The sequence below is a fragment of the Hemiscyllium ocellatum genome, chromosome 7, assembly GCF_020745735.1.
Source record: "Hemiscyllium ocellatum isolate sHemOce1 chromosome 7, sHemOce1.pat.X.cur, whole genome shotgun sequence".
Lineage (NCBI taxonomy): Eukaryota > Metazoa > Chordata > Chondrichthyes > Orectolobiformes > Hemiscylliidae > Hemiscyllium > Hemiscyllium ocellatum.
This window is the reverse complement of record NC_083407.1, coordinates 111,352,730-111,373,161: the sequence shown is the minus strand read 5'-3', so window position 1 is coordinate 111,373,161 and position 20,432 is coordinate 111,352,730. Positions and strand designations below refer to the sequence as shown.

The following is a 20,432-nucleotide window of genomic DNA, read 5'->3' as shown; positions in this document are numbered from 1 at the left end:
CAGAGGGCAATTTTAGTGAAATGGCACTAAAATTTGCGCTAGTAAGATATGCCTGTTTGAATGTTTGGTTTTAGCACTCAATTTAGAGCCAAATCGTCCAACACCTTAAGGGGACTGACCAGGGTAAATGCTGAGACATTGTTTCCCCTCATTGGAGAGTCTAAGACCAATTGGCACAGTCTCAGAATAAATGACCACCAACTGAAGACTGAGATGAGGAGGAATTTCTTCTCTCAGAGAGTTGAGTGTCTTTGGAACTCCTTGCCACAGAGATCCTCAGGAGCAGACTCCTTCTATATATATATATAAGCTGAGATGGATTCTTGATCAGCAGGGGAATCAAGGGTTCTGGGGAAAATCCAGCGAAGCAGATGTGAGGAATGCCAGCTCAGCTATAATCGGATTGAATGATGCAGTAGGCTTGAGGGCCAAATTCTTCTTCTCTTCTTATTTCTTATGGTCCTTTGCCTTAATTTGCATCAGCAAAGTAGAAGAGATTTCCATAACATTCTAAGTGTCGGCTCCGCTAATAGTGAGGAGCACACTGGCTGACACAGACATTGGGATAGGTTTCAGGATGGCACAAGTACTGAGGGAGAAAGTGCTTGACACAGAAGCAGATAGTTTGGGAGAAGATTTGTAGCTCGGGTGCTCTTTGTTGTGATTCTGTTCGCCGAGCTGGGAGTTTTTGTTGCAAACGTTTCGTCCCCTTTCTAGGTGACATCCTCAGTGCTTGGGAGCCTCCTGTGAAGCGCTTCTGTGATGCTGGAGGAATCAGCACAGAAGCGCTTCACAGGAGGCTCCCAAGCACTGAGGATGTCACCTAGAAAGGGGACGAAACGTTTGCAACAAAAACTCCCAGCTCGGCGAACAGAACCACAACACAGAAGCAGAAATTGCTAAGTTCTGCATCCCTGGGGAGAAGGCAGAATTAACATTTCGAATCCAGTGACCCTTCATCAGAACTGAAGAAATCCCCCATAATATGCTTCGAAAACTTCACTCAAGTGCTAACTGCCAACATGCCTTGTTAACAAGTATAAACAGGCAGTTTAAGTGATATAGGCTAATGTAGGCCTAATGTAGGCTCCTATTTCTTTAGTATGATGGCCTCTTGCACCTAAATGTGGGTTAAACGCAGTCATCAGCTCAAGACCCCACCTTGGTCATTTTAGAGGCTCTTTAGTGTATTAAGGAGCCGTGAAAAATCGGCAAAGGTTTTGAAATTCTCTCGCACTTTAGCACTTCCTGAAAATAGCCTCGCAATATCGTGAATCATGAGGTGACCTCAGCGAAGTGATCTTTCAGCCAGACTTCCATACATCTGCTTGATGAAGACAGTAATGATCTGAAAGGACAGGTGCAAGCTGCACAGACAAACAATCACATGAATCCTCTTTATATACATCAGTGACATTACCCTGAAATTAACAGTGCCTCGCGTAAATTGAATTTGAAGAACTGCAGTACCATCAGAGTAATAGTACACAAACCCAAGGTCAGAGTGATCAAAACATATTCAAACTCAAACCACAATGACTGATTCTGTATAGATCCGGGGAAGTTTCAATTCCTTTGAGTCGGAATTCAAAATAAGAAGGGGAGTCAAGTGCATCTTTCCGAAGGGTTTGAGATGAAGGGGACTGGGGGGCAAGTCATGTCGAATCAGAAGGTAACAAGGACAACAGTCAGTTCATGGCTAAGCACTTGCACTATGAGGTTTTGCTGAGTCCCTCTGAGATTCCGTCGTCCGTTCTCTACGTAACAGAAACCGACCTTCTCATTAACGGCAAGGCCAGTGCCATACACAATGATGACTAGGCTACTCAGAAGTGAAGGATCGGAGTCCCAGGTGCAGGAACCCATTGAAGTTCAACCAGAATGTGACATCAAGAAGAGGTGGCCACAACAGAATAAAGTAGCAATTTGGGTGATATTTCAATTTTTAGCGACCTGTGAAACGAAAGGAGGAGGAAACATTTGACAAAGAATGGACAGGATGGAAAATGTGCTGACCAGCCATGGCACCAATAGACTGCACTGGAGAACAGTGTAGCTTGAGGCATCTGGAGAGTTGGAGAACAACCAAGACAAATTGAAAATGTGCACTCATTATAAATAGGCCAGCGTGACAGATGTGAGTGGAAGAAAGCAGACTTAAGACCTTTAACATGGGCAACTGCTGCTGAATTGTAAGTGCTGCCATTATTGGCAACACCCATCACATTTAACTTGCAGCAATATCCGTTCCACACTTGGCATCTTACAGCACACATCATTCAGCTCATTTTGCCTCTGAAAGTGCAGTCCATTGAGTCTCACACTGCCAGCTCTTTCAATATTGCCTTGCAATGTTTGTTTTCAAAAACCTTAGGTACACATGGAATCCTTACAGTGTGGAAGCAGGCCATTTGGCCCATTGATTCCCTGTTGACTCTCTGAATAGCATCCCACCAGACCCACCCTCTTAACTTATCCCTGTAACCCTGCATTTCCCATGGCTAAAGCACCTAGCCTGCACATACTTGGGCACTATGGGCAATTCAGCACAGCCAATCCACCTAACCTGCACATCCTTTGGACAGTGGGAGGCAACTGGAGCATCTAGAGGAAACCCACATTTTAACAGGGAGAATGCACAAACTCCATACAGACAGTCACCCTGAGTCAAATCCAGGTTATGGTTTTATTGGGCAGCAGAGCTAACCACTGAGCCACCAGATCACTGTCAGTTTCTAGATGATCAAGTCTTTGCTGGGGCCAAGGAACATGTTGATTGCTACTAATTGCTGGAAAAAGGAGATAGGGCTGTTAAAACTTTGAGCCTGGCATTCTTCAGGACAGATGCAAGAATACTAAATTTCAAAGTGAGCAACAATTCACTATCGATACTGAATGGCTGGCCCCCTTTTCCCATGCAGTATAAACGGTTACTCCCGTTGAAAATTTGCATTCTTGTATCTATCCTTCTGAGTACTAGATAAAAAGCTCCATAAACAGTATCATCCTTTCTTCAGGAATGCTCACATTCAGGACTATCAACTTCCTGAGTGCTTTGAGTGACAGATTTCTACCGCCTGCATTCTATGAATGTTTTATATGCTTGGATAAGAGATGCAGCCAAATAGTTTACTTTTGGGAGCAAGGTAAGAAATTCCACCTCAACCATGTGACACTGGTAAGAAACTATCCTTCTGAGGTACAGGCAACAAAGACTGCTACACTTGATGTACTTATCTTTACACCGGTTACCGGCAGCTTTAGATATAGGCAATTGCGGATTCTCTTCGTGAAAGCTTCTGCTGTGAAGTGATTCATTGACCAAGGATCCTTGACGGGACCCACAGCAAAGCTCATTACAATGCTACATTTCCTCTCGAACCAAAGCTATGTCTGGACAGAAACCCCTCTCAGTCCTGCCCACCTCTTGGCTGGGAAAAAAAATTGTCTGCACCTTGGGGTTGAGGACTCCTTGCTAATCAGAAGCTGCTGTGCCATTATGTGGGTGATGTGGACATATTTGGAAAATAACATTGAAATGTGGGTTATTCATCAGACTGTCAGCATCTCAGGACACAAAAGTGGAAACTTGAAAGTTAGCGTCCTAATAGGGGAGGGGAACCCGGACAATTAAAACAAAGTTGAAGAGCACAAAACATAAATTGTTCACTGGAGCTGACTGACCCAGATTGTAAATAGATGTTGCGTTCCTTTTTAATGTTTAGCAGCACTGCAGTGTAGCCTTCGCGAAGAGCCGTAATGTATCATTCCTGGACAGCAAAGCTACAGAGCCAGGCAGTAATCATTCATGCAGTTTCCGATTAACCTTATGGCTTGGGTAAAGAGCAAGTGATGGTCTTAACACCACTGGAAGGACACACAGAGATTCCAGCACTCCATCATTTTCAGTTCGAGATGAGAATGGTCTCAAAAGCTGAATTCAGCTGCGTGTTCCTTCACAGCCTTTCTATTTGACTATCTCCAAGCCTCAGTTCTGGTGAAATAAAACACTAAAAGGTGCAACCCCCTGAATCAGCCAGGTTGCGTTGTCTGCACGCCAAACTGACCAAAGTTGGCGTTTGAACAAATTCAAAGTTGGCTCTGTATTGGTAAACGTGGAACCTGTGGCCTTGTTCTGGCCCCCGTCCCTGTGATAAGATACCATCTTCCCTTAAATGCCTTTAAAAAAAGGCCTTGTCGCAACACAGAAATAAAATGCTGACACCTACTCAAGCAGCAGAAGTAGAAGATCCAAACTAACGCAGGAGCTACCTGTGGCCATCTGAAGACTGTTGTGTACCAGTCAGATTGAGGTAACACAAGATGAGGGCTGTACAAGGTAACTCTCTCATAGGTAAGTACTGTCTCAATTCCAGTAATAAACGTGATTGGCAGTGCTGATGTGTGCTTATCAAAGACAACATGAATCCTTCCATTAAGTTCTTGGTTATAAAACAATCTCCTCAATCTAAGCTTTAGAATTAAGAACGGCTTTGTTTGCTTGCCAATATTTCAAAAGTTATCCGTTACTAAAGTGTGTTTCAGTATAAAAAAAAGGATTAAGAGCTCTGCTACATATCGACTACACCTTCAAAATGAAGCCTGTTACCAGACTTTACTGAGACACCCCCACCCCCACCTTTTTTAATTATGCAGATAACATCTGCATTGGACAGAGGAAAAAAAAACAATCAGCAGCATGACATGCTTGTTATAGACCGCCCAGCCCAGCCCAGCCCAACTCCATCCCTGCACCTGCCTCCAATTTTGTTCCAGGCTCATATCCACCCTCCAACACCCCCTCGCTGCAGCCCACTGCTGAAGCAGCTGCCTGCAAGGGGTGCCAGTTACAGCTGCTGATGCATTTTATACCCAGATACCAATTCAAAACATTCAAGGTGAACCAGTGCAGTTGCACCTCAAAGAAACAGATTTACGTGTTTGTGCAGATGGATTGACCAGATCAGTCAATGTGCGTGCTGGCTGGCAGGTTACATTATGTCGGACCACCCTTCTCCAAGGATTCCTGCAGCACCAGCCCCTCACCCTGCTCCCTTCAATCCTCACTTCCCCTCTCACAGTGGCAGGAGAATTTCAGAGGTCATTGCACTTTGATCCATGAATGTAACCTTCCAGGGCATCTTATTGAAGGGCAGTATGAAAGGTCAATCCCAGTAAGCTACATTTTTGGCATTTCCACAGGAATCCTTCATTTTGCTGGTTATAACCATATTGCTTTGAAAACAGGTGCCGTTTAGGAAAAGGCCAAACGGACCAGGATTCAATTCTAGCAAATAGAACTTTCCTTCCATTCAGACACCAGTACTATTGCCTCAGACACACTCCTTCCAGTCAATATTGAGGATACAAGTTTGTGGTTTGATGAGGAAATCCAGCAAGGCCGGATTCCTGAGTGCTGTGAGGGTTACACCACTGTATTCCGCTGTCCGTATGAAGGCAGTACTGTTCCTGGCTTTAGTGAGAACTCCGAGAGATATTCTGGGTTCTCTGCTACAATAGGCTTGATGCGTCCATTCTGCTTGTAAAAAAACTTTGTGCCGTACTCCTGCAGATACTCAGGGTTGTGAATGGCGGTTTTGGGGGGGTAATTGTGGTTCCAGTAGTCAGGATTGTCAAAGGCCTTGTCAACATTTTCCGAAATGGCGATCTTATCCTGCAGGTATTCTGGGTTCTCGACCATGTTGACGAAAGTGTTGAGATAGAGGGGTTCGTTCACGTACTCATCCTCGGTGGTCTGTTGCCCCTCTGGGACGTTGTGGTACTCTGGGTTGTCCAAAGCGTGGACGTCACCATTCTTCCGAAGGGTGACAAATGGGTTCTCCTCCACGGGGTTCAGGTATTCTGTGGACAGACCAATGACACAATGACAACTCAGCACATCCTCAGAGAAAGGAATCTCAAACACTACCTTCCCCACCCTCAGATTATCCCCAAAATTCAAGTCAGGCAATGAAGCCTTTGAAACATTGTCACAGCAGCCAACTTTCACATAGCAAATGCCACAAACAACCACAAGGTGATGACCTGATACTCCCGTTTACTGTCTGACGGACAAATGTTAAGCTTTAAAATGGTGCCATAAGATCTTATATGTCACACGGTGTTGAGATCGAGGATTAGCCATGATTTTGTTTAATGAAGGGGCAGCCTCAAAAGGCCGAATGGCCTACTCATGCTCCTCATTTCTAAGAGAGAGCAGATGGGCTCTCAGTTTAACAGTTCATCTGAGGGATGACACCTTCAACAGTGCAGCATCTTCTTTGGTAGAGCACTGGAGAGTTAGTTTAGATTTTGTGATGCTTCTGGAGTGGAATTTGAACCTACAATGTTGGACACAGGATAATCTGAGATGGAGGGACACAAATTCTGCTGGAGAAAGATGAAAGATCAATAGTGCTGAATCACAGTGATGTTTCCAACTGTAATCTCACCTAGTCGGGATTTACTGAAGACATTCACTAGCCTCTCTGCTGCTTCCATTTGGAAATAGGTGATTTTATTTTATTCCTTATTTGTTTGTTCATGATCTCTGGATCAGAATTATAACATAAAATATAAAATCTAACTCAGAGACTTTACCATACAATGTCCAGCACGGAAACAAGCCATTCAATGACCTCCTGCATTTACTTAGCACCTTTAATAAAATAAAAGCTAACCAAGCACTTTGCAGGAGGGTTACTGGTGGCTAATGCTGGAGAGCTTGATATTGGACATCTGTCCAAGAGGCCAGAATAGCAGCAGCACGGTAATCTGAGAAGGTTGGACAGCTGGAAAAGGTTACCGTGATAGGGAAGGGCAAGGCCATGGAGACTTGAAAGCTTGGATAAGAGTTTTAAAATTAAGATGCCAAAGATCGGCAAACACAGGTGTGATTGGCAAACGACCCCTACAGTGAGTTAGCAGCAGGGTTTTTGGTGACCTCGTGTTTTATGCAGAAGATGAACCATGTGTTGGAAAAGTCCAGCCCTGATGAAAGGAAGGTAAGGATTGGGCCTCAGCAGCAGATGAACAGAGGTGACATTGGGCAATGTAACTCAGAAGGAAATGGACCATCTTAATAATGGATATTCTGTGAATATTCTGTCGCAACATCAGGCAACATTTAGGAATTTGGTTGGAAGTTAGTGACGGCTAGGGAACAGATTGTATAATGCAGGCTTGGGGACTTCCAATGATGTTTGTTGGAGGGTATTTCTTCTTGTCCAGTATTGACTGTCAATTCAGCAAGTCAGCCCAACATGGCTCTGCTGGTGGCCGGTTTCACTTAACATCACCTCATCATACCATTCTACACCTTTCCCACTCATCTACGTATCTAACCCCACCTTAAAGGATCCACACTATTTGTCTCATTCACTCCAGATGGCGGTGAGGTCCACATTCTAACCACTCGGAGTAAAGATTATTCTCCTGAATTTCCTTTCTGAACTTGTCACTATGCAGTTTTTATTGCACTCTCATCTTCCTGACAATTGGAAACATTAGCTCCACATCTATCCTATTGAATGCTGGCATAAAGGCAGGTTGGAGCACCTTATGTAGACAGAAGGCTGGGGCAGGCAGTTCACAATTTAAAACACAATGACATTTGTTATAAAATGCAAGCCTGCAATTTGCCGATGATATGACAATAATACACTGCAAATCTAGATAAACCCTGAAGACAGTGTTTTTTTGGTAAGAAAGAATTGGAGATTTAAATTACATATTACAGAAATAACACTGTAAAAAAGGAAACAATATCCATAAAATATGGAAGTGATCTTGATCCACAAGACTTGAGATTCAGAATAGCTGTTTGAATTATGTTCAGATGCAGTAAACTTTTGAGGTTGATTAATGCTTGATTGTTACGAGGTGTGTTTATTTAATTCATGATAGACTACCCCTCTTTGATTTTCTATATTTGAAGAAAGGTCTACTTTTATAATGTCGACCAACATTCAACTCTCTGAAATGTCTTGACTTGTTCTTGGAAAACTGGTAAAATGAACCTGGTCAAAGTTATCCCAGTCAACGCTTGGCATCAAGCAAGCTAATATTCATCCATCTGATCATGGTTTTTATTATCAGAGTGGAATTGTAGGTTTACACGGCAGTGCAGGAAAAAAAAAGCTGTAGAAAATTGTCCTTTAGATGTGTCTTTGCTTAATAGCATGTCTGCACTGCTGCGAAGGAAGTTATATACATAATTTTTGCATGGTAATCCTGATGTTGTCAACAATGAGATGAATTTCTAGTCTTTCATGTGGTTTTATGCAGTAGGAGCCAGTGCTCAATGAACATTGTAACATTCAGCGAACTGACCGGCGAAGGGGTTTTGAGGTTTGATTGTTTCAAAATATTAGTTACATTCAGTAAACTACCTTAGAACGAAGGTGAGGCTTGTTGCAAAGTTTCAGTCGCCAACTCAAAACAGTTCAGGGTCATTAAGGTGCAATTTTGAAGTCACGGTTAGTTGGAGAAGATGACAGAGCAGGCACCATGCAGAAAGAACTGGTTAGGTTATGCTGCTGAATTGTGATTTAGGGCCTTCAGGTGGAAGATTGAGGAGTGAATAGGCAAGTAGGTGTTTGAGTTGGGACTTAGAAGAAGCTATATGCCACTAAAGGTTCAATGCAGAGAGGGAAGATTGAAAGTCTACAAGCAGTGATTGTCTGATGCAACTAAGCCAGATGAGAGGTCAGGATACAAATCCCAGGGCAGAACTGGCTTGGTGAAGCTTGCTGCTTGTGAGAAGCTGGAAGAGTGCCTTCAGGTTGGTGCTGAAATGTAGTCTCCAGTATCCAGTGGGGCGCGAAACCAGCAAAGGGAAGTAAAGCACAAGAGCACGAGCAGCCATCCAGACAGTCAATGACTGATTAAGCCTTTGAGGCATTTTCAAGGTCAGATCATCAAAAGTGAATAACTGGAATCTCTAATGAAGTTTTAATTTCTTGGAGGGGTGGGGGCCATACTGTTGCTGAGACATCTGTGGAATCTATCTCCAAGACAGTCGCTGTTTGGCTTGTTCCAAGGAGTGGGCAAAAGTGGGTACTGCAGATGTTGGAAACCAGGGTTTAGATCAGAGTGGTGCTGGAAAAGCACAGCAGGTCAGGCAGCATCCGAGGAGCAGGAGAATCGACGTTTCGGGCAAAAGCCCTTCATCAGCAATAGAGGAAGAAAGCCTCCAGGGTGGAAAGATAAAAGGGGGGGGGGGTGCTGGGGAAAAGGTAGCAAAGAGTTCGATGGAGTGTTCAATCAATGTTTGTCAAGGTAATGCATTTGATGAGCTCTATGTGGGCTTTGGCAAGGCTTTTGATAAGACTCTTCATGGTAGACTGGTCAAGAAAGCAAACGACCAACGCAATGTAGCACATTGGATCCAAAACTGGCTGAGAGGCTGGATGTAGATGATCATGGTAAAAGGATGTTTTTGTGGCTGGGAGTCGGTTTTTAGTGACCTTCCACAAGGTGGGGCCCTTGCTGTTTGTGGTTTACATTGTAATTAGGATTTAAATGCTTTGATCAAAACATTCACAGCTGACACAATAATTTGTTAAGTCGTGAATAGTGAGAAGGTTATAAACTGCAGGAGGATATCAACAGACTGGTCAACTGAGCAAAGTGGCACCAACTGGAAAGGTGTGAGGGAATGCACTGGGGAGACCTAACAAGTCTAGTCATAAAAGGACAAAACAGAAGGACAGCACGGGATCAGGCCCTTCGGCCCTCCAAGCCTGTGCTCATCATCATGCCCTAACTAAACTAAAAAAACAAACCTGCCTTTATTCGCTCCGTATCCCTCCATTCCCGCCCTGTTCATGTAACTATCCAGATGCCGCTGAAATGTTTGTAATATGTTTGGTCCCACCACCACTTTAGATTAGATTAGATTTCCGACAGTGTGGAAACAGGCCCTTCAGCCCAACCAGTCCACTCTGATCCTTGGAAGAGTAACCCACCCAGACCCATTTCCCTCTGACTAATGTACCTAACACTACGGGCAATTTAGCATGGCCAATTCACTGACCTGCACATCTTTGGACTGTGGGAGGAAACCGGAGCAACTGGAGGAAACCCACGCAGACACGGGGAGAACGTGCAAACTCCACACAGACAGTCGCCTGAGGCTGGAATCGAACCTGGGACCCTGGCGCTGTGAGGCAGCAATGCTAACGACTGAGCCACAGTGCCGCCCACTAAAGAATGGGACAATGCATTGGCTGGGATCTGGCAGTGCATTCCGGGATTCTATCACTCGCTGCATGAAAAATCTCCCTCGCACATCTCCCCTAAACTTCCCTCACCTTGAATGGAGGGAACCAGAAAAGCATTGAAGATCAGAGAAACCTTGGGATGTATATCCAGAGATTACTGAAGGTAACAGGGAAGGTTGAGAAGGTGATGAAGAAGGTTGACAGGAGACTTGCCTCTGTTAGCTGAGGCATATCATACCAAAACAAGATGGTTATATTGCAGCAATCTAAAATTCTGACCAAACCAGAAGTTTGGATAAGCTGGGATTGGATAAGTTGTTTTCCATGGAACAGAGACCAAGAGGGACTTGACAGAAGTGTACAAGATGATGAGGACCATTGATAGGGTAAATAGGAAGGCAAAAGTGAGGACTGCAGATGCTGGAAATCAGAGTCTAGATGAGTGTGGTCAGGCAGCATCTGAGGAGCAGGAAAATCGACGTTTCGGGTAACAGGCCTTCATCAGGAATGAGGCAGGGAGTCTCTGAGGTGGAGAGATAAATGGGGGGGAGGGGCTGGGGAGAAGATAGCTAAGAGTACAATAGGTGAATGGGGGTGGGGATGAAGGTGATAGGACAGAGAGGAGGGTGGAGTGGATAGGTGGGAAGGAAGATTGGCAGCTAGGTCAGGTCATGAGGGTGATGCAGAGCTGGCAGGTTGGAACTGGGGTAAGGTGGGGGGAGGGGAAATGAGGAAACTGGTGAAGTCCACATTGATGTCCTGGGGTTGCAGTGTTCCGAGGTGGAAGATGAGGCGTTCTTCCTCCAGGTGTTGGGTGTGGAGGGAGTGGCAGTGGAGAAGGCCCAAGACCTGCATGTCCTCTGCAGAGTGAGGGGGGGGGGGGGGGGCGCAGTTGAAATATTCAGCCACGGGGCGGTGAGGTTGATTGGTCTGGGTGTCCTGGGGAAGTTCCCTAAAGCGCTGTATGAGAAGGGGTCCAGTCTCCCCAATGTAAAGTCGACCACATCGGGAGCAACGGATACAATAAATGGCGTTGGTGGACGTGCAGGTGAAACTTTGATGGAAGCCTTCTTTAGGGCCTTGGATGGAGGTCTGGGCGCAGGTTTGGCAATTCCTGCGGTAGTAGGGGCAGGTGCCAGGTGGGGAGAGTGGACCTGACCAGGTAGTCACTGAGGGAACGGCCTTTGCGGAAAGTGGATAGGGTGAGGAGGGAAATGTATCCCTGGTGGTGGGGTCCGTTTGTCGGTGGTGGAATTGTCAGTGGATGATGCAATTTATGCAAAGGTTGTTGGGGTGAAAGGTGAGGACTGGAGTCGGCGGGGGGGGGATATTCTGTCCTTGGAGACACTGTTCCCATTAGTAGAAGGGTCAGTAACCGGGGTATAGATTTAGGCTAACAGGTAGAAAGCTAAGAAGGGATTTAAAGGCAATTTCATTTATTCAGGAGGCTGTGGGATACTGGAACTGACTACCTGGAAATGTAGGAGAAAGGGAGGACGGCAGATGCTGGAGACCAGAGTCAAGAGTGTGGTGCTGGAAAAGCACAGCAGGTCAGGTAGCATCCGAGGAGCAGGAGAATCGACGCTTCGGGCAGGAGCCCTTCGTATCCAAATGTCCCTCACACCTCAGAACTGAATGCAGCTCTCCAGCTGTGGTTTGGTCAGAATTTTATATTGCTGCAGTATAACCATCCTGTTTTGGTATTATATGCCTCAGCTAACAGAGGCAAGTCTCCTGTCAACCTTCTTCATCACCTTCTCTAACTTCCCTGTTACCTTCAGTAATCTCTGGATATACACCCCAAGGTTTCTCTGATCTTCAATGCTTTCCTGGGTCCCTCCATTCAAGATGAGTGAGGGACATTTTTCATGCAGAGAATGGTAGAATCCCGGAATGCCGGTGGTGGTGGAACCAGACACATCAGAAACATTTAAGCAGCATCTGGATAGTTACAAGAATAGGGAGAGAATAGAGGGATACGGAGCGAATAAGGGCAGAAGGTTTGTTTTTTTAGCTTAGTTAGGGCATATTGAAGGGCACAGGCTTGGAGGGCCGAAGGGCCTGATCCCGTGCTGTCCTGTTTTGCCCTTTTATGACTTGATTTGTTAGGTCTCCCCAGTTCATTCCCTCACACCTTTCCAGTTAGTGCCACTTTGCTCAGTTGACCAGTCTGTTGATATCTTCCTGCAGTTTATACCTTTCTCACTATTCACGACTTAACAAATTATCGCATCAGCTGCGAATGTTTTGATCAAAGTATAGTTGAGTCAGAAACTCTTGTAACATTCGGGCAGCACTTAGATATTAATTTTGTTTTGCCAGAGCCTCTGAGGTTATGGACCAGGAGTTAAAAAGTAACATTAGTGCAGTCAAATCCTTGCTGACCAACACTGACATAATGAGCCAAATGTCCCCTTGCTGTGCTGCGCACAATCTAAATCTTTTTTCTGTCAATAATCTCTGCAGGACCATCTAAGTAAGTTTTATTTGTGGTAAACTAGTTAGTTTTTGTCAACTAAAGAAACTTGACTGTCTTGTTTCCAATACTAAACTAAATATATCATCTCTGACCATTCAAATTGCCCATATCATCAACCCAGTTAAATTGAATATTTGTTGCGATCAGTACAGGAGGGGACTAGAAAGGAATTGGCACTCTATCACCTCCCCAACTCCAGTTGTACCACATATGTTTGCATGCAGAGAGTGGTAGAATCACAGAATGCCGGTGGTGGTGGAACCAGACACGTCAGAAACATTTAAGCAGCATCTGGATAGTTACGAGAATAGGGAGAGAATAGAGGGATACGGAGCGAATTAGGGCAGAAAGTGGTATTTACGGTATCGATTTACGGAAATGTAACTGGAGTCTAAAATTCATATTATTACCATTTCATTTGATCATTATTCCTTCACCAGACCACCTCTCGACTTTTTCTATTGGAAAGCCTGTTCAGTCCTACCTGGCTGTTAGAATCCCTCAGTTTCAGTCCTGGTCTTGTAAACCTTTAATGCAATTCCCACGGTATCATTTTGTTAATATGGAGGTGTTAGCTGAACGTACTTTCTCCATACGTTTACCAGAACTTCTCTTGAGCAATCAGCTTGACAGCATTGCATTTTGTACGGTTCTGTTAACCTCTGCGGATACTTTTAATGATCTGTAAATTCCTAGCCCTAAACCTTTTCAGGTTACTGCCTCAGTAATGAACACAACTGGTGTGAAACTGGCTGCTGTTGTCACTTATTTGTGGAAGGTCTGCACTGTTGAATAACAAGTCCTGGAGTCTACAGAACTTCAGGCTAAAACAGAAAAGACACATGACAAATTGCGAAGTCTAACATTTTTTTTCAGGGGAGGTTACTGACCTGCACGTGATAGTTTGACCTTCGCTTCTGCCTTGGATGGTCTGGCAAGTGTTCGCTCCTCCTGGGTTGTACTCACTCGCTCACTAACCCCTGCAAAAAGGTTCAGAGTGTTAGAATTCACATATCTGTGTGGTGTCAGTGCGCTACTCTTGTAAACATACTGCTCCTGCTTCATCTCCTTGGTGCCCATCTATTTCTGACTAAGCCTTGGGCACAGAATTAATCACAGAACCACAAAGACGTGCATTTGTATAGCTCTATGAATACAGTAAAACACAGAGTGAGCATTGGCACAAACACGGAGACAGGTGCTGTAAACACAGTGGTGGTGCTCTCTCACATGGTAGGGGCTGAATTTTACACAAAATGATAAGCAGAAAATCACTCTCAGATACAACTTCAAATGTCTGTTGCTCTCAATAGAACAGACACTGCCACTTTCCCCAGAACCTGCTGCAGCTTTCTGCCAATGGGTTTGTCGGCAGGTCTACTTTGTCTTTGCCTATCACTTCATGGTTGCTGCCCCTCCCAGAGTGTCTAACAGCAGATGCACGGAAGGGCAAAAGGCCTCAACAACTCAAAGATGACGGGATGTTAACAAGCTCAACGGTTCATTCATTACTCACTTCAAAATGGAAGGCAGCGTGCCAATCCTCACAAGCACGCAGCATTCCACAATTTTGGAGATGGGTCGTCACGTGGCGGGGAAGATATCCAAGATAATTTGTAAGCAATTGAATCCAACCCAGTGAGTGCAAGACAGTGTAAACATGGCATCACTGTTCGTATGTGTGTGACAGTATAAAAGTTGCATGAATATTTTACTCTCCCATTGTGTGGTGCGCGTGAGAGACAGTGTAAAGACAGCATAAAGTATTTCAGTTTACAGGATTGATTTGCGGAGGGACATGCTAGTTACCTGGTTACATCCACTTCACATTCAGGAGTGACTCTGTTTGTTTGATCTGACCCTCCTTTGTTAGTAATGTTTTCCTTGTCTGAGTTTTAGGTTGACCTCAGTAAAATTGGAATTGCTGCTCAATGATTGCAGTCTGAAGGAAGATAGTTTGGATATCTGCCCAGAAACACCCAAAGTACCACACTATGGTTGAAGCACAGTTAATCTAGAAAATGTGATATTCTTTTTCCATGTAGCAACCCCATAAAATAGTCATGTGATATGCATTCTTCTGTACTGGAGATTAAGTATTGGAAAAGACTTGGAAATTGGAAATTGGAAGAGCTATTCCTGATCACAAGAGAGACAATGGGGCTCCTCCCCCATCAATTACACCTGCAGTTGACTCAGATAAGTCCTACCCTTCCTATTTCCATTATTGAACCACACTCCAGACATTTTGTTCTGGGTTAACAAGCCAAGAATTTGCTTTTATTTCATTACGTGATCTGCCATTGAGCTCAGCAGAAACTTTATTGAAATAGACTCTGCTATCTGTCCAGTGCCGTCTTCACATCACTGGCTGGCACAGTGCTCCTCATCTTCAAGGGCTTCTCTCCTCCCCTCCCTCCCCATACTGCTGAACTTGCCTTTTGACTTTTTGTCCTGAATGGGAGTCATGTAGCCATCCTCGTCCAGCTCACCCCTCTGCCCATGTTCCGACAGGAAGACCGTGGGGTCTGCGCTGTATCGCTGGGTGGCACTGTCCTCCCTCGGGCGTGGCGCTTGTTTCCTCAGTGTCCCGTTGCAACAGGCATCGTCGAAGACCTCCAGTGATGAGGCAGCACCCTGGTCCTCCAACGTAGCAGAACTGGCACAGGTGGGTGGCCGGCTGTGCAGGGATATCCCTTCCTCTGGTCCGAACAGCCCGTCGCGGTATACAAACTGATTCTGTGTGACAAAAGGGAAACAGTGAGATCAACTCTGTGTGCGTGCGTTAGAGAGAGACAGAGAGAGTGAGAGACAGACAGAGACAGGTGTGGGCGGTTGATTCATAAAACTTCATGCAGCAGACTTGGCTCAAAGAAGCTCGAAGGAAGATCGTCAAAGGAGAACGGGAGGAAGCTGTGCACTTCTTGGCATCAGCTTCAATTGGCCATTAGCTGATCTGTACCTGCAATGCAATCACCCAGCCATAATCCTCGATACTCTTTTGAACAAAACTCTATCGAGGGCAGGGAATTCTGGATTTCCACTGTGAAGAAATGCATTCCAGCACAGTGACTCGGTGGTTAGCACTGCTGCCTTACAGCGCCAGGGACCTGGGTTCAATTCCCGCCTCAGGCAACTGTCTGTGTGGAGTTTGCACATTCTCCCCGTGTTTGCATGGGTTCCCTCTGGGTGCTCCGGTTTCCCCGCACAGTCCAAGGATGTGCAGGTTAGGTGAATTGGCCATAGTAAGTTGCCCCAAAGTGTTCAGGGATGTATAGGTTGGGTGCATTAGTCAAGGGAAACGTAGAGTAATAAGAAAGGGGAATGGGTCTGAGTGGGTTACTCTTCAGAGGGTCAGTGTGAACTTGGTAGGCCAAATGGCCTGTTTCCACACTGTAGGGATTCAATGATCTGCCATGTCCTCTGAGAGCCTTATATATTTTAATAAGGTCACCTCTTATTCTTCAATATTCCAATGAGTACAGGCCCAATGTATTCAACATCTCCTCATAAGAAAGTCCCTCCATATCTGGTATCAGCTGAGTGAACCTCCTCTGGACTGCCTCTAATGCCAGTATATCTTTCATTCGATAAAAATTGTTCACAGTATTCCAGCTGTGGTCTGACTACTGACTTGGATAGTTTTAGCAAAATCTGTCTACAATCTGCTCTGATCCAATGCCATTGTTTTGTTCCTGTGCGATCCTGCGTTATAAGAAAATTGCAGAACCATTTAAGAGTCATTGAGTCAAAGACATGTACAGCACGGGAACAGAACCTTCGATCCAACTTGTCCATGCCAACCAGATATCCTAACCTAATCTGGTCCCACTTACCATATCCCTCCAAACCCTTCCTATTCAGATATCCATTCAGATGCCTTTTATATGTTGCAATTGTACTAGCCTCCACCACTTCCTCTGGCAGCTCATTCCATACACGTACCACCCTCTACATGAAAAGGTTGCCCCTTAGGTCCCTTTTATATCTCCCTCTCGCCCTGAACCTATGCCCTCCAGTTCTAGAATCCCCCACCCCAGGGAAGAGACTTTGTCTATTTATACCCCTTGTAATTTTATAAACCTCTATAAGGTCACCTTTCAGCCTTCAACGCTCCAGGGAAAACAGCCGTAGCCTATTCAACCTCTCCCTGTAGCTCAAATCCTCCAACATCCTTGTAAATCTCTCCTGAAGCCTTCCACGTTTAACAACATCTTTCTGAAAGGAAGGAGACCAGAATTGCATGCAATATTCCAAAAGTGGCCTAACCAATGTCCTGTACAGTCGCAACATGACCTCCCAACTCCTATAGTCAATACTCTGATCAATAAAGGAAAGCATACCAAACGCCTTCTTCACTATCCTATCTACCTGCGACTCTACCTTCAAGGAGCTATGAACCTGCACTCCAAGGTCTCTTTGTTCAGCAACAACCCCGAGAACATTAAGTGTATAAGTCCAGCTAAGATTTGCTTTTCCAAATGCATTTATCTAAATTAAAGTCCATCTGCCACTTCTCAGCCCATTGGCCCATCTGATCAAGATCCTGTTGTAATCTGAGGTAACTTCCTTCGCTATCCACTACACCTCCAATGTTGGTGTCATCTGCAAACTTACTAACCATACCTCTTATGCTCACATTCAACTCATTTATGTAAATAACAAAACATAGAGGACCCAGCACTGATCCTTGCCACACTCCACTGGTCATAGAGCTCCAGTCTAAAAAAATAACCCTCCACCACCACCCTCTGTCTACAACCTTGAAGCCAGTTTTATATCCAAAAGGCTAGTTGTGCCTGTGTTCCATTAGATCTAACCTTGCGAACCAGTCTCCCATGGGCAACCTTGTCAAACACCTTACTGAAGTCCTTATAGATCACATCTACACTCTGCCCTCATCAATCCTCTTTGTTACTTCTTCAAAAAAACTCAATCAAGTTTGTGAAACATGATTTCCCATGCACAAAGCCATGTTGACTATCCCTAATCAGTTCTTGCCTTTCCAAATACATGTACATCTTGTCCGTCAGGATTCCCTTCAAAAACTTGCCCACCACCAGCATCAGGCTCATCGGTCGATAGTTCCCAGGCTTGTCCTTAGCACCTTCCTTAAATAGTGGCACCACGTTAGCCAACCTCCAGTCTTCCGACACCTCACCTGTGACTATCGATGATACAAATATCTCAGCAAGGGGCCCAGCAATCACTTCCCTATCTGCCCACAGAGTTCTAGGGTACACCTGATCAGGTCCTGGGGATTTATCCACTTTTATGTTTCCAGACATCTAGCACTTCCTCCTCTGTAATATGGACAGTTTTCAAGATGTCACTATCTATTTCCCTACATTCTATATCTTCTATGCCCTTTTCCATAGTAAACACTCATTTAGTGTCTCCCCCATCTCCTGTGGCTGCACACAGAGGCTGCCTTGCTGATCTTTGAGGGGCCCTATTCTCTCCCTCGTTACCCTTTTGTCCTTAATGTATTTGTAAAAACCCTTTGGGTTCTCCTCAATTCTATGTGCCAAAGCTATCTCATGTCCCCTTTTTGCCCTCCTGATTTCCCTCCTAAGTATACCTCTCCTGCCTTATCCTCTTCTAAGGATTCATTCAATTTATCTTGTCTATACCTGACATATGCTTCCTTCCTTTTGTTAAACAAACCCTCAATTTCTTGAGTCATCCAGCACTCTCTATACCTACCAACCTTTCCTTTCACCTTGACAGGAATATACTATCTCTGACTCTCAGTATCTCATTTCTGAAGGCTTCCCATTTTCCAGCCGTCCCTTTACCTGCGAACATCTGCCCCAATCAGCTTTTGAAAATTCTTTTCTAGTACCGTCAACATTAGCCATCCTCCAATTTAGAACTTCAACTTTTAGATCCGGTCTATCCTTTTCCATCACTATTTTAAAACTAATAGAATTATGGTCGCTGGCCCCAAAGTGCTCCCCCACTGATACCTCAGTTACCTGCCTTATTTCCCAAGAGTGGGTCAAGTTTCGCACCTTCTCTAGTAGGTACATCCACATACTGAACCAGTAAATTGTCTTGTACACACTTAACAAATTCCTCTCCATCTAAACCCTTAACACTATGGCAGTCCCAGTCTATGTTTGGAAAGTTAAAATCCCTGACCATAACCACACTATTATTCTTACAAATAACTGAGATCCCCTTACAAATTTGTTTCTCAATTTCCCGCTGACTGTTAAGGGGTGTATAATATAATCCCAATAGGGTGATCATCACTTTCTTATTTCTCAGTTCCACCCAAATAACTTCCCAGGATGTATTTCTGGGAATATCCTCCCACAGTCCAGCTGTAATGCTATCTCTTATCAAAAACACCACCTCCCACCTCCTCTCTTGCCTCCCTTTCTGTCCTTCCTGTAGCATTTGTATCCTTGAAACATTAAGTTGCCAATACTGTCCATCCCTGAGCCATGTTTCTGTAACTGCTATAATATCCCAGTCCCATGTTCCTAACCATACCCTGAGTTCAGCTGCCTTCCCTGTTAGGCCTCTTGCATTGAAATAAATGCAGTTTAATTTATCAGTCCTACTTTGTTCTCTGCTTTGTTTGCCCTGACGGTTTGACTTGCAGCATTTCCCAACTGTACCAGTCTCAGAGTGAGAAAAGAGATCAATATCTTCCTGGGGCCCATCCCCACCACCTTCCCAGTTTAAATCCTCCCAAGCAGCTCTAGCAAATCTCCCTGCCAGTCTATTAGTCCCCTTCCAATTTAGGTGCAATCCATCCTTCTTGTACAGGTCATTTCAACCCCAGGAGAGATTCCAATGATCGAAAAATGTATGGGACTGGGATCGCTTTATAGCCAGGACAGGTAAGGAAAGTTTGCCTTATACAAACAATGGTCTGAATCCTTTAATTGCATCACAACCAATTTGCATGGAAAGAATGCACCTTAAGGCACTCCATTCCATTTGAAATAACTGCCAACATACCATTTTTCTTCATCATCATCTGCTGAAGTTGGATGCTAGCTTTTTGTGATTCATGTACAAGGACTCCCAAATCTCTCTGTTCTCTAGCTTTCTGAAGTCTTTCTAAATTAAATAATATTCAGCTTCTCTATTTTCCTGCCAAAACCTTGTGTTTCCCCACATCATACTGCATTTGCTAAGTTTTTACCCACTCACATAATGTGTTCGTATCCCTCTGCAGATTCTTTGTACCATCCTCGCCATTTGTCTTCCCATATATTTTTGTGTCGTCCACAAATTTGGCACTCATGCGTTCACTTTCTTCACCTAACTCATGAATGTAACCCAGTTACTTTCATTGACCTTCTTGGCACTCCAGTTGTTACAGGTTGCCATCCTGATAATGCACCCCTTATCACAACTCTGTTTTCTATTAGTTAGCCAATCCTCTAGGCATGTCGAGATACATCAAACCAACAGCCTGGACTCATCTTATGAAGTAAACAAATATGTAGTACTTTATCAGATGCCCTCTGAAAATCCAAACATAAGGCATCCACAGATTTCCCTTCATCTATCCTACTTGTTACATACTCAAACAGACTACTCAATTTGTTAGGCGTGATTTCTCCTTCATGAGCCATACTCTAAACATATTATGTATTTCTAAATGCTGTTATTACATTCTCGATAACAGACTCTAACATCTTTCCAATGACAAATGTTAACCTAACTGGCGTATAGTTACCTGTTTATTTTGTCCCATTTCCTTTCTG

At 44.5% G+C, this 20,432-nt stretch overlaps 1 protein-coding gene across 1 annotated transcript in view; it reads right to left on the bottom strand.

Annotated features, from left to right (window-relative positions):
- Positions 1–4,754: 4,754 nt before the first annotated feature.
- The window catches only part of LOC132817270 (receptor tyrosine-protein kinase erbB-4-like), a 956,628-nt gene continuing 940,950 nt past the window's right edge, over positions 4,755–20,432 (bottom strand). Inside the window, exons 27-29 of the mRNA XM_060827652.1 lie at positions 15,141–15,441; positions 13,593–13,682; positions 4,755–5,862 (exon numbers count right to left, since the gene is read on the bottom strand). Of these exons, the coding sequence (XP_060683635.1) occupies positions 5,426–5,862; positions 13,593–13,682; positions 15,141–15,441 (828 nt within the window). The 3' untranslated portion in view covers positions 4,755–5,425. The remainder of the gene's footprint in view (positions 5,863–13,592; positions 13,683–15,140; positions 15,442–20,432) is intronic.